Below are 17,889 nucleotides of genomic sequence, written 5' to 3' on the forward strand. Positions count from 1 at the left end.
AAGCCTGGACTGGAGAAGTACTCGTGGATGGAATGGGGAAACTTGACATTGTTATTGGTGATCTGCGCACAACCTTTACGCAGAACGCGTGGCACTGGGCTGTTATCCAACCAAAACTGGTGCTCCTTTGACCTCAGAAAGCTAAAATGACCATTCGACCCTGCTGGGATTTGAACCTCAAGATCACAGTGAGCACTTAACCCGCTGGGCTATCCTGTTGACTCTAGATATACTTACAAAACATACTGGGCCTTATTTATGAAGGTCTTGCGCCGCCGTTGCGTCACTTTTAACATGGGAAACAGCGATGCACCGGTCTTTGCACTTGGAATTCAAGTGGCAGTGATTCGGAAATGTGCTCTTTTCAGTGCACCCCACGAGTGAAGGACATGTGGCTCAGTGTGCAGTTTGCGAACATGCCGTGCTGGCATCCTGCATGTAGCTGCTTCTTACACAGCTCCTGCAAAGGGCATGAGATGCACGGAATGTGGGGTCAGGGAAGGACCAGCAGCTCTATTTGAGGTAGACTCTGCATTTGTCCTCAACTCACCCTTAAAATACAACACAGTGTTCTCTCGGGCGAATCTCTCTCTCTGATTCTGTACAAAAGAGCTGACTAGTGCACTTTTACATCAGAAAAAAACGTCCAGTCAGCACTGCGTCAGCCCAGGACACGAAACCAACGGACTGGAGAATATATTTTTTAGGGGCACTCTACGTACTAATAAACGCACATTCAAACTTATTTACTAGAGTACGACGAGAATGATATGAGAAAAAACGTTTCATGTCTCGCAGACTGCAAGCTACTTACTGTGACTTTATATAGGCAAACAAACTCTGCTAATGGTCACGAGGCCTCTTCAAGGTAGTTTTAACTTACAGTGCAAATTTAAGCACATGCATTCTGCTTTTCGTTAAAAAACAAATTGATAAATGGCATGAAAAAAAACGTTGTGGTATAAATTATATGTATGAGAACAAGAAGAGTAGTGTAATGTGCTATTTATTACCATTGTAGGAAAAAAGCAAAGATGCCACAGCATACGCACTGGCAATGCAAAGGAAACCCAAAGCATCATTAGGAAGGACAAAGGGGTTACTCTAGCAACAAACATTGTGAATAAACACACACAACGTCATTCATTGCCTTTGTAGTCTGTCTTATTATGGCAGCAAAAAAAAGAGATAGGAAACGGCCAGCTCTACAATCAACTAAAGACCAATAAACAACACACTTATACCACCTACCACACACCACTCCAATCTAAACCACTCATGGCAACTCACACAGCAGTTGCAGACACATTTAATATACACAACACTATCAAAAACAATTCGTACTCACGCTACCCCAAAACCAACATCCCTTTTTTTTTGCTGCTATAATAAGACAGACTACAAAGGCAATGAATGACGTTGTGTGTGTTTATTCACAATGTTGTTGCTAGAGTCACACAGCAGTTGCACACACATGTAATATACACAACACTTTCAAAAACAATTCGTACTCACGCTACCCAAAAACAACCACCTAAAATCTACACCCGTCTACATCACTCCACACTAAATAAATCTACATCACACCATGCTAACAACAGATAAGGAACACTATTGGACACCACAAACCCCACTTACCACAATACAAACAATGCAAAAACCTATTGAGCATACCATTTTTTACATACGAAAGTTAATCTGATTACAACAGCCGTTTAAACATAAATTATATTTACAAACTTACAACATCCAACGTACATCACTTACTCAGCAAAACATTTCAACATTAAAAACCTATTTAATTTACACTATCTGTAATACAGAGAAAAGTAAAATAGAAGCTCTCACAAAGACGCGACCTATTGGTTTTGCCAGTGCTTGTTCACTTAGTGGGGTCAACCCCCTGTGACCAAATAACTATTGTTTAGCATTTCGTTTTATTAATAAATGTCAACCCATTAAGCGTTTAGTTCTCATAAAGCTCTTTTAAAAAATAAGCAAACGTGATCATCAGCGGTGTGTATTAATTGATTCAATGTGAACTTCTATAAAACTCTGGGGGCTTTTTTTCCCCACAGCCTGGCATTTTAAGCCAGTTGGTAACTGCTGCAGTGGAGAACCCGTTGCTTTGGATTCTTTATTCGGCAGCAGTAGTGCCCATCGGGTTCCTGACTTTCTATTTTTGGCGACGAAAGGTAAAAACAATTTTACTTTCCTTCAATTACGTTCTATATATCTTGTAGGCTGCAAGTGCTTTGCTTGACATTATTGCCCTCTAGCGGTGAAAAACTAAAACATTGCTTGCTGGTTTTCTTGGTTCTACTTCGGAGAATTGATGAAATCGATGTGCAAATGTGTTTTGATTTATTTATTTATGATTCATTCTGAAAATGCAGTTGAAGTTTTACAGAACTGTTAGTTATGCTGTTTTTTGTTTTTGTATAGTATTCGGTCCTTCCACGCCCACCGAAAATAACTTGTGTAATAAGAGCTCCCTCAGATTCAGAACTATACGGATTGGTCTAACTTCCTATGTTTTCACGCTCTATGGTACTCCATCACCCTCTTTGGAGGACGGTGGAAGATCAATTTTCTGAGCCTGGATATGTTCTGCTATCCTTGCTGTCATGTGGGCCGATCTGCGATGTAGGCTGCAGATTTGGCCCGTTTTGGCAGCGTTGTTACATCAAAGGCGCAGGTAAATGTAAACGATCCAGTAGCATCATCAGCCCCCACTCTAGCAGCTTATGGGTGGCGAGGCTGTCAGTAGTGAATTGTCTTTTTAAAAGTACATGCAGCTCTTATTTATAGCTTCTTCTGTCTTAAACGCAAGAAATATACAATGAAAGGGAAAAGCAAGAAAGAGGTGTAGAGAGAAGCAAAGTAAAGGAGAAATTATTAAAATGGGAGAAAAAACGAGGGTGTAAAGCCAGTATAAAAAGAAGGGGTTAAAGAGAAGGGAAGAAAGAAAAGTGAGGCAGGTAGGAAAGAAAGAAAGACAAATGGGTAGATAAGAAAAAAAAAGAGCAAAGGTCGGTAGGAAATGTGAAAGGAAGCGCAGAAGAACGAAAAGAAGAAAATGGGAAAGAGGGAAGGATGAAATAGTAAACGGGTGGATGATGAAACAGTGAAAGGATGGTTGCACGAGGGAAAGGAAAAGTGGAAGTGTGAAAGTGGATGAATGGATGAAATAATGGAGACAATGGTGTAAGGATTGATGGGTGCAAGACTTGAATACTTACACAATAGATGGATGGAATAGTGAAAGGAGAGATAAATAAAAGGCTGAAAGGATGAATGAAGGGGTGAAAGGGTTGGTGGGTGGATAGAAGCCTAAAAGAATGGTCAGATAGGTGGATAGAAGGAAGGACGGAAGCCTTCAGGTAACTCATCTGAGTTTGACTCACTCGTCAATTACATGAAAGTTGTGGATCAAAGTGGAGGGTGTTTGAATTTTCTGTCAACTCCGTAGCAGGCTGGCACTGAAAACTGATAATGTCGCCATAGGTATGTATCCAAACATTCAGTGCCGTATTACCAAATAGGCAAAGCAGGCTCCGGCCTATGAGCCCCACTCCTTTTAGGGGCTCCGCGACAATGTGTCAAATAATATTGATTTGATCTTGAAAGAAATTTACAACCAAGCTTTCTTAAATATTGCTTTCAATAGTTAGGAAAAAATGAATAAACTCAAAGAAACTAAAACCTTACATTAAAGTACATAAACCAAAGACATCAGATTCACATAACAGTGTGTCTCTTGAAAACTCATCTTCTGGCAACTGTCAGTTTGTAAAAAAATCCAGTGCATTAGGTATTAGGAGATACTTTGTGAAGGGGCCCAACATTTCAACTGCCCAGGGCGCTCCACAGGGTTTAATCGGCACTGCCAACATTGGGTTCCATTTCCAGTGCCAACATGTAATGTCAGAGTAGTGATTCCACAATGGCAGATGCACCTGGTCGAGTTGCTGCTGCAGAGGTTTCCTGCCAAGGTGGTTGAGGCTCCCAACAGGGAAGATGAAAAACAGCTGGCGCCAGGTTAACAGGTTGTGTGCCTCCCTTCATCAGAGACTGAGAGAGTGAACCTCCGACAGAGATTCCAGAATATCAGAGTATTGAAATAATGACCTTTCTTACTCACAATAATTGGGGCAAATGCTCCCAACAGGAACAATGAAACCTATCCAAGCCCCACCCCCTGCCCTGCCCTAGTGATATGCTCATGTTATTGGCATAAATTGTGACCTTCTGCAGGACTGCACGCTAAAATCATTGCGATTCAAAGAAGGGCTGTAAGATGGAAATTAATGGTTTCATTTATGTACGCTACCAGTTAAAGGGAAAGCACTGCATACAAAAAATAAATATATATATATATATATATATATATATATATATATATATATATATATATATAGTTCAGAGATAAATATGTATTTTTTTTTTTTTAGCCAATTAAAAAAATCTTTCTTTAGGAAAGTGAATTATTTTTTTACCCCGCCCCCCAAAACATCTTTTTACCCAACTTCCAGAAGAAGGAAGTATACTCTCTCTTTAGCACCTTATCTGGATCCCTGGTCACCAGATAAACATTAAACCAGCAGAATACTTTGGCTAATAATATATATTATTTGTATCAATGGTACTCCAGCATTTAATAGTTTATCCATACTTTCGTAAAGGTGAGCGGCACCAAGTACTAATGTTAGGAGGGGTGATTGGACACGCAATATGTAACAGGAAAACAAACAGTCAAAACAGCCAACAGCTACAATGCAATTAAGTCTAAACGCCACCATTCTATTGGAGCATGGAATACTTAATTGTATATTAGTTCACCATTATTCTATTTCTTGTGCCTAACAAAGCACTGAGTAATCTTAATTACTCTGATTTGACTACTTCTCACTACCTATATTATAAAATGTGTCCACTTCTCTCCATGCACCCTGTGACTTAGCATATAAGGAAAACAGGGGCATATTCTCAAGACAGGTGATAAAATTATCGCCATTTTAGCAGCAGAAAACTGCTGTTAAAACGGCGATAGTGGGGTTTATAATATGCTCTATGGAATTCCAATTGAAGCCCATGTGAGATGTCCTTCACATTTAACATGGGCTTCAATTGGAATTCCATAAAGATATTATCAAACCTATTATCGCCGTTTTAGCAACAGTTTTCTGCCGCTAAAACAGCGATAATTTTATCGCCTGTCTTGATAATATGCCCCACAATCCTATCTTTTCAGGTAGCTCCCTAACCATGTAGGATGCCATAAGGGAAGGCCCCACCTAGCTCTCATCCTGCTATCACCAAACACCCATATGACTGGGGAATGAGAACCGTAGGGCATAATAAGTACTGGGAAGAAGGTGGCAAATCAGAATAATGAAGATCACAGATACTTAATCGACATAGTACAATCTCAATCTCTTCCTTTTCCCAGAGCTTTCATGATAAGGATCTAACCTAGCAGTATGTCTTCGACAAGACACCCCAACACAAACCTGTTGTGCAGAAGTAACAGAATACAATCAGTTAGTGGTTGTAGTCAAAAGCACCCTGCTCCCATGTTCTAGACACATCTTCTTGCCACCTACATCCAACCTGTAGAGACAGACAAAAGTATGAGTTGCCCGTTGGATAACCCTACAAATAGCCAGAGCGAACGCACCTGGCGCCTTGATTTGAGAGGCCGCCGTCTCTCTTGTCAATATGTGCGCGCCAAACCAAATAGAGCAAGGAATGGAGAATCATAAGTGGTGGAGACTAAGGGCTTGATCTGCTCTAGCAAGTCAATGTCATTGTAGAAGATTTTGGGTCCAAAATAGACAAACTGTCGCACAGTCTGTGGTCCGAGAAACTGGAACTCAAGTGCTCAAACCTCAGCCAAAGTCTAAGAGCTGTGGCCTCACCTCTACCCCTGATGTAGGAGCAGTCAACAAAGACAAGGGCACCAGCCTTTTTGATGAGATGAAGAGCTAACTTAAAGCCTTAATCTGCAGCTTCAACACCATCCAATTAAAAGAAAGGCAGATAGAACTGTTTGACAGGCAGTCAGTCTCTTGGCTGAAGAAATTACCAATAAAAAGAAAAATTGCATTCTGAGGAATTTAAGTTACACCCGAGGACATGGCTTAAACATAGATTCCAGGAATTTGAGGGAGGAAAATCTTGGCATAGCTGGCTTCCCAAAGCATCCATCTTTATCAAATGCCCAGGAGCCCCTGACAGCACTAAAGTCTGCCTTTTGTATCCAAAGGGGTGAGACTGGCATGTAAATGGAAGCCATTTATTCTTATATTTTTGCAATTTTTATGTAGCGCGGTCCTGGCCCGAGGGCATCAGAGCGCTTTACAAGACACAGAGTACAGTGTTACAGTGGGCTACAGTAACAGTTAAACTCAGACGTTTACATCGGTGGATGTATACAGGAGTTACCACAAGACACAGTTACAACAATTGGGCAGAGGACATACGCAGTCAAACGTAGGCAGATCAGGGCACAGTGGAGAGAGTACTGAAGTCTGGTCGAGGGTTCATGTATCGTTCTCCACTGAAGGAGGGGGGTTCCAGGAGCTAGGATTGGGCATTTATGAAACTCCTATTTACTCCGGAGATTTTCAGTTTCTCGTTTAGATAGAAGGAAGAGAGGGAGCACATCGCTCTCTGGGTAACGGAAGTGATTTTGAATTCGGCCCGCTCTACAATGGGGATCCATTATAGAGTTAACAGGGCAGGGGAAATGTGGTCAAATATCTTAAGACGAAGGGTGCTGTAGCAAGTAGAATTGCTCTCAGTGGGCTTGGGTTAACTTTGGGAACACTTGAGAGAAGGGCTATTCCATAGTCTAGTCTAGAGAGAACAAGACTTCACCACTGTTTTGAGGTCTGGTTCCGGAGCCAGTTGTCTGATGCCCCAAAGCTGTCTAAGTTTGTGTTGTGCCCTGTTAGCCATAGCTGCTATGTGTCTGTGAAGATTGAGACGATTATCAAGTGTGATGCCGAGTGATCTGGTACTCGTAACAATGGGGAGGCAGCCATCCAAGGTGGGAAAATTTGTCATCCATTCTTGTACTGGAGTTTTTGCTTTCAGAGGTGAGATCAAAAGAAATTCTGTTTTAGTTGGATTGAGTTTTATATGGTGGTTGGACATCCAGTTGTATTCTTTAAGAGTGTATTTGAAAGCAGGGCAACGTCTTCTGGGGTTGAGATTTTCAAGTATATTTGGGTATCAGCTTAGAGGTGGAAGAGAGTCCCTGAATCTTTCAGGACTGTAAAGTACACTTGACCAGGAACCAACAAACTCAGATAAGAGAACCAGCCATTGGGACCTCCTCTAATGTTTAATATGTGTCAAAATAATCACCTCCGCGCAAAATATTTGTTTAGAGAGTGTGACTAGCACTGCTGCCAATACGGTTATCGGATCTGCGATCTGCCACCACTGGCTCCAGGGCCAGCTTTGGCATGGGCAAGCTGGGTCCTGGCCCACGGCGCATGACTTAAGAGGGATCTTAAGGAGCTGTCTGCATTAAGGTCATACAAACAGCAGAAGTTCCTGTTATCTGGCTCCAGTGCTGTTTTTAACTCCCCATCAGCTTCCTTTCTTGTCCTCCCATCTTCCTCTCACCCCAGCTGCCACCCACTATTAACCTCATCCCCTCCAACAAACTGCGTGAGAAGCTGATCTGCGAGGGATTAGATGGGTGAGCTGGGGAAGGTGCTGAGAGGTTTGTGCTCAGAGGCCAGTCGCAATTCTGATGTAGACAGCAAGGGCTGGCCTCCAGTCACAAAAGGGGTTCATTTTCTTCTCAAGCAGCAGTGAGGGTGTCTAATTTCTTTCCGTCCAGGATCCTATCCTGGTAAAGGGTGACTCTGACTGGCACTATTCAATTCCACCACTTGTACCACTAATACCGCTCCCTAGCGACACCAGCGCCACTGCCAGTGAATCCAGCATCCTCACTTTGATTTGCAATCACTCCTGACTTTGTCAGTTTCACAGGTACCAGGGCGCATGGTTTAGACATCACAAAAAGCACCAAGAGTGTTTTTTTCACACTGTAGGTTTTGATAGACATTGTACCTAGTGGAGCAAGGGTGTCTCTAGGCTCATGGCTGCCCTAGGCAGGAAGCGCAGGTAGGGGGCACCGGAAGAGCGGGTCCGGGCGGGGCAGAGCGTGGAGGCCAGTGAAGAGGGGGGGTCAGGGTGTTTGGAAGTGGAACAGAGCCGGAGGCTGTCAAATCCCTGCCAGGGGCCGCACGCAAATATGTATTCATCCTCAGAGGATTATTATATTAAGGATATATATTGGCGTGGTGGCCACTGGGGTTTGGTGGCCCTGCGCAGGTGCACAGCTTGCACATGCCTAAGGCCGCCCCTCAGTGGAGTAACCCCTCATGCCGTTTACCCTTTGTAAACATTTTGGAGAGGAGTGAAGCAAAGCACTGTGGTTGAATGCCAGAAAGTGATGTAAGTAGGATAAAAAGACTTTAAGGAAGAGACTGTGAATTTACAGGTCTTCCTTACTCACATAGAGGCACCTGGGGAAACTAAATTAAATATTTAGCATCACAAAGGGTGATATCATATCTTGCTGCAAGAAGCGAATCTGGCCGTGCTCGTGCAAATAGTCACTATAGAACTGTGTAGATACGATTTTACGTAAGGCAAGATTAAGTGCCTTAATTAAAGTTTGGCAGATGAGATACTCTGTGGCAAATGTGGCAGGTGTCCTATCCTCCATATTACAAGTGCATTGTAACTAAGGTTCTGCGTTTTCAGTTTGAACCAGCTTTGATGACCAAAAAACTCACGTCATTTTCAGTGGAAATAAAAAGTGACTGGATTCTACCAATGGATGGCGGCAGAGGATGACTTCAGTAAAGTGATGCCGAACTACCTTAAAGGAACGACCTCTAAAGCTGTTCCTTTTGCCATTGTCTGGAAAAAATGTACTTTGACAAAGCTGTGCATATACAGATTGTACACTTCAATTAAAATACTGATTTGTTAAACACCAGGATTGAACTACAATTGTACTTTGAATATTTATAAAAAAAATATCGACAACATGTAAAGAAGTCATTCCTACATTTTGAAGGATCTAGTCATCAAAGTATCACATTTTACTCATTATGAGATCATCAGTTGTTTTTTCACAAACTTGTACAGATTTGTTTGTATTTTATAGTCATTTTATTGTGTTTTTAAAAATATAAAACAAGAATTATTCACATAGTACACAAAGAGAGGAACATATGTTTGGTAGGGTATGAAAAATGAAGTTTAGTACATAAGCATATACATTGGTGAGGAGGAAACATGGAAGCAAAGTAATAGAACCATTTAATATGATGGTATTAGTACACAGAATCGTATGTCTTATGTATTGGAGGAGAAAGAGAAGTGCTATGAGGGCATGGTACATTGTTGGCAGTACAGTATTACTGCCTTTGTGTTCAGAATGCGGGAGGGGTCTGTTGAGTCCCTTTTCTGTATTTTCCAGCAGCTAACTGCCAGTAGGAAACATAATAAATAGTAGAGTGGTTGACAGTGTCTGAAAGAGTACAAAGGAGTAAAAAATCCACTTTTCTCCATGGTACCTTGCAGGCACATGAATATTTAAACACAACATAGTTTCCTTGCTGACATATTGCAAAGTTGTAGCAGCTCTACACACATAAGCTAGTCTTCTGTAGCCTAATGTGTTGCAACTGCAGCAGTTCTCGGTGCAGCTGCAGTCCTGCCTGCCATACTACAGAGCTTGTGCTTTAGGCAGATGAGGCACCTTTCTTTCTCCACATAGGTCTCAGTATTATCCTTTATGATTTACCTGGTGGCAGCCAACCCGCCTGCTTGTTCCTTTTTTGCAGTATTCTTCTCTGAGGGGGCCTCCTTGCAACAATGTGTACAACACTGCTTGGCCTTCTCCTTCCCATTGATCCTTTGTGAAGTCATTGGAGAAGGTAACATCTGTCCCAACCTAAGATGGGCTTTGTCCTGCAAGTTACTGAAAGTCTTTCCCAAATCAATATGGAGACAGCACAACTTCTTGTTTCCTGTCCTGTAAAAGGAGGTGACTCTTTCTAATCTTTGTGTCACAACATCACCTCAGCACGGTGGTATGGGTATGGCAAGACCCACACGGCACTCAACACATGGCTCAGTCTTCGGCGGCCCTCTCCTGGCATACGAGGCTCTCCAAAAACAGTCCTGCACATGGGCAACAACGTGATCGGTGCACAGCCGAATCGGCACACCTCACACATGGTGTCTTCATGGTAGGGCTCCTCATTGGACCTCGCTCCAGCCGATGCTCTCCTCTTTCTCATAGGGCATACTGGTCTTGACAAGCCAGCAGGCGCTCGTGATCCAGGCTCAAATGCAGATAGTCTTGGTTTCCCTGGGTGATGTCCACTCACCCAAAAGGGAAACTAGCAGACCTTGGCCCCCAGTCCTGGTCATTATCAGAAATCTTGCAGAGCTTTCCCTTTTCACACAGCCTGTCTGTCTGTTTAGCCGATGACAATTTCTGGAGACTCAGCCTTGCCTTCTGCCTTCTTATAGTCCTTTTTCAGACACCAAATGTAATTTAGGGTCTGTGTCTTTGAAGTTTTATGTTAGGGTTCTGCTCCTTATGAAGTGGGCACATCTCTTTTTCACCTTCGTTCATGAAATTGGTCTGCCACAGCAGGTACAACTCAGAAGCTGACTGTCCACAGCATAATTCATGGGAGTGACCCACGTTTACACCTGGATGTCATCCAGTGTTATGTGCATCAAAGGTTTAATCATGACCCCCAGTCCTACTCTTCATGATTCTCTTATCAGCCCCATCTCCCTTGCTGAGATGTGTCCAGGTCCCTTCCGTGTGACCTATCAATGAATCAAAGAGCAGTCCTTGAAATTCAAAATAAGTCTGTTCCCTCCAGTGTTCCCTTCTGTTCAGTGCTAATACCTCTATGCTTTGTAGCCTCACATGTACATATGTATGAAGTACAGACAATCGACCTGCAGGGACTATTTAGCACTGAAGGTTTTCTAACACGTGTACGCTGCTTAACACTTCACTCTTCATGTATTGTACTTCGCGCATGCACACATACACCCAGCACATGTGGTCCCTGCACATGCACTGCACAACACTACATTTCTCCCGTAATATATTCCTCTCAGGCATACATACACCCATCACATATACTTATCACACATGTACTCCACCAGTGATACTCAAAGTACGGCCCTGGGGCCGCATGCGGCTCTCCTGACATTTACATCAGGCCCCCTGTGCAGCAGCAGCACTGGGCTGCTGTTTTCTCATCCCAGCACTAACATGGAAAAAAATAAAAAATAAACAGCTATCACTTATTTTAAGATTAATTGCAGTTTGGGTAAGGAAGTAGTTAGGCTGTTAACTGTAGGAACACCTTCATTTTTAAAGACATCCACTAAATATACATGCTTTGCTTCCCCTACACCCACTTTACAACCCCCCCCCACCCCCGCTGACATCAGTGCGACACTCGGTCACACCATAGACCAAACTTTGCGGCCCCCAGGAAAATGTTTGTGAGTACCCATGTACTCCACAGTACTGCTCTATCCTTGTACTGTACACTTCCCAGGCACACATATAACTAGCGCAGAGTCATTACTCTGCGCTATGCAGCACTCCACATCTACCTGATGTAGGCCAAGGGTAAGTTAAGCACACCAGCAGTGGAGCTTTTTAAAAGGTAAGTGAACCTGTAGGCCTTACTCCAGTGACACAGGGTAAAAAGGTCCTGTTGACTACTACTAATCACTACATGGTATGCTGCACCTCGCCACTCGTGCTGCTTAACTCCTGGTGAAGGTGGTAGCCTTCCACCACTATGAGGGTAGCACTTTGGGCACCCCTCCCCCGCTCCATCAAGACTGCGATCCGTGAGACGCGCCTATGTCATGGCGCGCACACATGATCCGTGTCCACCAATCAGAAACAGGCATCCAGATAATAGTACATTCCGGCACTCAGGGCAGGGGTACACGTCTCTTAACATACTAAGGATTTTTCCGTCCCAATGGCAACCCTGGAATCAGGGTGCCAACGTATCTTGTGACTTTGCCATTCACATGCAATAAAAAGTCGCTAAAATAATCAATAGAAGGATTAACAAAGATAGGCACCAGCACACATCCTTCACACACATCCTTCATCCAGGGAAATTAACTTCTCAACTCCAACTATCTGCCATACCATAACATTAGCTAAATTGTGATGTAATAAGGACTCTTACCAAGGCATGATCCACCCCCAGGTTACATGTAGTCTCCCAGACAAACACACAATTGATCAAATCAAATCAGCTTTATTGGCAATGAAGATTAACAAACAAATGTTTAATATAAGTGAAAACATTGATTTAGTGTGCTCTTGGCTTTCTTAATCCCAGCTTATGAGAGAGACCTCGCTCTCATGAATCATTGTCAGAATCCTGTGCAATATAACTCTGCCAGTCAGCGTCAGTGAGTTGCACTTGATTCCATTATCGTACCCATAAAAGCATACAATAACAATAATACTTGATAGTCACAATGACAAATACACAATATATATGTACATTAAACATTATTAAAACAAAAGTAAAATTGGCAAGTAACTGTAATCCATCAATCGTTTTACATAGAGACAGATGTTAAAATATCAGAATAAAGCAACGAACAAAAGGTACACAAAAACTTCTCGTACAAATGGCCTAAAGATGCTCTCCAATATCTGGGTAATGACAACCACTATCTCACCATATGTACAACTCGACTGCAGAGGGTAAAACACTGTAAAATGTGTCATCATATTATTAAAACAGTGCAGATGTGTCAAATTAATCATACAAACCAGGAAAAATACCAGCTTAAAATGAGATAAAGTGCAGAATCATAAAAGTGCAAATAATACTTTCTTTGCCTAGATTGTTAAATATGGCAACACATAAAGTGCATGAGCTTGAAACGTGCAAGAAGACCTATCTGTTCCAGGAACAAAACCTGTCGCTGGACAAGTGCTAGAGCAGTTCTATTCACATCAGCACCCACTGTTAATTAAATAATTATAACAGGAACTTGTTTTGCTTGTAACAGACATTAAACAAATATGACTCTCAAAGAATACCATTGGGCCTTAGGTGTCTGTTTCCAAAGTCTTCTGGGCAACTAGATAATGGGTAGCCCCCAAGTTCAAACACACTGGACGTATCCACCTGCGACAGAAACCATGATATAAAGGGCAGAAGAAAAGAATATGTTCATCTGATTTAGGAGCCGATCTGCAAGCTGGACACAAAAATTCTTTATTGTTTGATTAATAAAAATAATTACAAATAAAATAGTGATGCCTCGCTCTTCACTCCTTGATACAGAACTTCTGGGTGATCCCACAGACTCCTTTGAATACCTTGCACTCTCCATTTGCAACAACAACACCCATATGTGTAGACTTCATATTTTTTACCACCCCCCAGGCAAAAACGACACCTTCACTGACCTTCTTATGGAAATCATCACAACCAAGGCTTCCCCTAAGTCTAATGACATTTTCCTTGGAGATTTCAACTTGCACTGGAACGACCCCAAAAACCCGCAGGTCAATGCCATCAGAGACTTCCTGGCCGACCAAGCCCTTTCCCATGCCTGCACACTCCCTATTCACATGAAAGGTGCCACTCTAGACTGGATCATCTCCAAGGAATCAGCAGTCAAACTTATCTCTATTGACCCTTGTGACTGGTCCGACAACCACGCTATTTCCTTCCTTCTGCCCGTCACCCACAAGACATGGACACCTCAACCCGTAATCCCCAAACGATGGGTTAGAGACACCAAAAACCTAGATCACGGACAATTGGCTGCGCGCTGTGAGACTGACCTCCCTCCCCCCCCTCATCTCACCTCGGTCCACAGCCTCACTGAACATTACTCCCCTACCATATCCAACATTCTTGATGACCTCGCTCCGCTAAAACGTAAAAGAATCCAGACCAAAGACCTGAATCCCTGGTTCAACGAATCCCTCAACAAGGAGAGGAGATCCCTTCGACAGACAGAATGTAACTGGAAACAACATCCGTCAGCAACCCACCTAAAGCTTCACAGACAGGCCAGAAATGCCTACAATAGGAAAATCCTCAACTCGGAAAAAGAATTCTTCAGAACAGAACTAGATAACGCCAAAAATAGACCTTGCAAGTTATTCGACTTGGTCAAACACCAATCCAACAAACTAGCAAAAACCTCTAAAGAAACCCCTAAATCGCTAATATCTTGCGAAGAATTCTCCTCCTACTTCTGCAACAAAATCCCTGCTTTAGGAATCGAACTTGAGTCTGCAACTCTCTCCCTAACTCTGTTGGCTCCCTCCACGTTGCCCTCCCAGACATCATCCTAAAACCATGCCCATTGGTCCAGCTTCAAAGTCTATGACGACCACTCCGTCTTGAAAATTCTTTCCTCCCTAAACGCAAACAGTCACTTCAATGATCCTCTCCCATCTAAATGCCTAGCTGCCGCCTATCAAGCTATCATCCGTTCCTGGACTGCAATAATAAACGCCTTCCTCCTACAGGGATCGATACCGAACTCTTAAAGCTGGCCAAGTCGCCCCCATTTTAAAAAACCTACGCTGGATCCTTCCTCCCTTGACAACTATAGACCTATTTCCAACATCCCACTCCTAGCCAAATTTCTCATAAAATGTATGCAACAGCAACTGAGCCTACACATCACTAACTTCCACTTACTGGATGACTACCAATCTGGATTGAGACCTGGACACAGCACCGAAACCACCCTCCTCCAAATTGTGGATGATGCTCTTCAAGCCCTGGACCAAGGCAATACCTGTCTCCTTATCCTCCTAGATCTATCCTCAGCTTTCGATACGGTCAACCAGGAAACACTCCTTGAAAGCCTCAAATTCAGGATGGGTTTGGATGGCACCGTTCTTGAATGGTTTACGTCCTTCCTCCAGAATCGCTCACAGAGAATCCTAATTAACGGCAACCTATACGCCCCCTCCCCGATCACGGTGGGAGTCCGTCAAGGCTCAACCCTGTCCCCTACTCTTTTCAATCTTTACCTGAAACCACTCGCAGAGGTGCTAAGCACCGCCATTATCGCCTACCACATTTTTGCTGACGACACACAGATTTACATAAAAATCTCTTCTCCTAAGGACATTCTCTCCCTGAATGAGGCCTTGAAACTGACTTTCCACTGGCTCACCTCTAACCAGCTCACAACTTACCGCAAAAAAATAACTGAGTTTCTTCTCATTTCCCCACCCAAAACCAATCCAGACATCCAAGAATGGATCAAGGCCATCACAGCGCTAAATGTTCTCCTACCATTGTGGACTATGCAAAATCCCTGGGAATAACTCTAGACGGCAGCTTGAAAATGCATGGCTACATCAATTCGATGGCTAACGCGGCCAGATTTCACCTAAGTTACCTAAGAAACTTGAAACCCTTCCTCGACCCTCCCGACCTAAAAATGGCAACCCAGGCACTAGTCATCTCTAGACTTGAATACGGTTGCTCCACTCTTGCAGATCTACATAAAATCTCTCTGGCCCCACTGAAAGCCTGCCTCAACGCCGCCGCCAGACTCTTAACCGGTTCAAGGAAATTCGACCACTTCTCTCCCCAACTGAGAGTCCTAAATTGGCTCCCTCTCGAGCCAGAATCCAACTTAAGATGGCCTTCATTACTCATAAGTCTCTATACTCTAGCTCCCCTGCCTTCCTTGCCCAGAAACTCATGATATCCGGAGGAGCCAGAAACTCCCGGTCTGCCAGAGATCTCCTGCTCCAACCAGCTTGTTTGCGGAAAAAGAAAACCTACAATCGGGCCTTCTCTGGTGCCGCTCCAAGAATATGGAACTCTCTCCCGCCTACCATCAGAAGACCGTCATCGTTTGCACGCTTCAAAAAGGAGACCAACATTTTCCTTATGGGCAAATTCTTTGCCTAACGACCGCATTACAATCTCCTCTACGTCTGTGTACCACCTGCCTTGACGGCTTTATCCTTGACTTTCCCGTATGATACCTCCCGGCCCCCTGGGCTTCCCACCCGGGAGCTGGGACTACCTACTCTCTTGTATAATAACTCTACCTGTTTTTATCCCAATATCCCAAGTCTATCCAGAACCTGAGACAGTCTGTTTTTCCTACATAATGTACAAAACCCTTGTTTCCCTTTGATATCCTCCCCCCCATGCCCTTTGTATACCACCCCCTCAATCATGTAAAGCGCTCTGATACCCTCACCGGTCTGGTCTGCGCTCTATAAAACCTTAAAATAAATAAATAAATTTGCTATTAAAATATGCCAAATTTCCAGAGCCATTAGAAATTCCATAACGTTACTCATATGCAACTAAACACAAAATGCTTCCTACGTTACATACCATACTGGGACATTAATACCACATATGTACACCTTTGTCACAGCAATTCATTGGTCATAATACGTTTAACATAAAATAATGAAATTACACCATAAACTTTCGAAAGCTGTACACTCTGTGTACCATTGTGCAAATGAACAAGAAAGTGTTTTAGTGCTTGCTCATGATCAGTAATGTCCAGTCTCACAAATAACCGAAAAACTGACCTACATAGAACCATTATATTTATTTCTTCATAAAACAATTCAATACAACTATAAACATTATATACCACTGTGCAAATAAACAATAAAGTGCCTCAGTGCTTACACAACTTCTGAAAAGTCTACTTTCAAGTTAGCTGAGAAATTGTCCAATATGAAACCTTACAGTGTATTTCTGCAAAGTGCTATTCCTAAACACATCTTTCTCACGGTAGACCATTGATCACAAAAAACATTCCACATGGCTATTTGATGGTACCAAACGACAGTTTAGCTAAACTTTACTCGTTATCAACCTCTTTTAATAAATATGTCATTTTAAACTATTTTCAAATGAATATAAAGAAAAGCAAAATCATGTACATAGGCAGATCTGCATAAAGAACACAAGAGTGGAAAGTTGGTGGAACAGTGATTGAATCATTGAAGTCTTGTAAGTGTAGGAATTACATTTGATGATAAGAGTGTCTTTTAAACCTCATTTTAAAAACTTAGAGCTGAAAACGACTTCACTTATATTTGCTTTTAGAACTCTCTGTGATAATCTTCTATGCCCCAGCTATGAACACTTAGTAAAGGATATGAAGGCGAAGCTGATTCCTTCTTTGGCTTATGGGTCCGTAATCTTTCAAGACAAGGACTCCAAACTCTTGTATAAATTACAAATCAAAGCTTTTTAATTGACTCTTAAGCTTGCGAGGAACATTGGTTATCCAGAAATCAGACTAGAATTTGGCATGACCAGCCAAAAGGTGGTTAGACAATCTGTGTTGGCAAGAACTTACAAAGTATGATTATAGAAATGTTTGGAGAATTTATTTAGCAGAGACTTTACGTACATGACAGAGAGACCTTAGCAGTGAAAAGCATGTGTAGTATCCTCAAGGTTGTACATATATTCCTTTACTCCTTTGCATCTAGCTGCTCAGCCAATGGGAGTGTTCCGGTTAGAATGTTAGTGTAAGTGGAATGCTTGGGTGCATGAGTGTTGTCCGTCTGAGGTTGGGCTGAGCAGCTGGAGGCTGCTCCTGGTGGGGCTTATTGTATCTACATCTTCATAAACTACTTCTACTTCTACCTGGCCATGTCTACAGCGTCTACTTATGACTCCTGAACATGAACAGATCTTCTCACACAAAACCATGGCAAGGCCAGATACACGAATCCAAGCAGCTCAACCTGGCACTTTGGCTCCAATGTCCTAGAGTTTGGTTATCTTGGTCTACCTC

General features: G+C 42.8%; 1 protein-coding gene across 1 annotated transcript in view; it reads left to right on the forward strand.

Moving 5' to 3' along the window:
* Positions 1 to 17,889, forward strand: part of CLGN (calmegin) — a 337,930-nt gene that overhangs the window by 220,394 nt on the left and 99,647 nt on the right. Inside the window, exon 12 of the mRNA XM_086963258.1 lies at positions 2,079 to 2,195. Coding sequence (XP_086819384.1) covers positions 2,079 to 2,195 — 117 coding nt within the window. The remainder of the gene's footprint in view (positions 1 to 2,078; positions 2,196 to 17,889) is intronic.

This window comes from Lissotriton vulgaris, chromosome 3_1 (genome assembly GCF_964263255.1).
Source record: "Lissotriton vulgaris chromosome 3_1, aLisVul1.2, whole genome shotgun sequence".
Classification (NCBI taxonomy): domain Eukaryota; kingdom Metazoa; phylum Chordata; class Amphibia; order Caudata; family Salamandridae; genus Lissotriton; species Lissotriton vulgaris.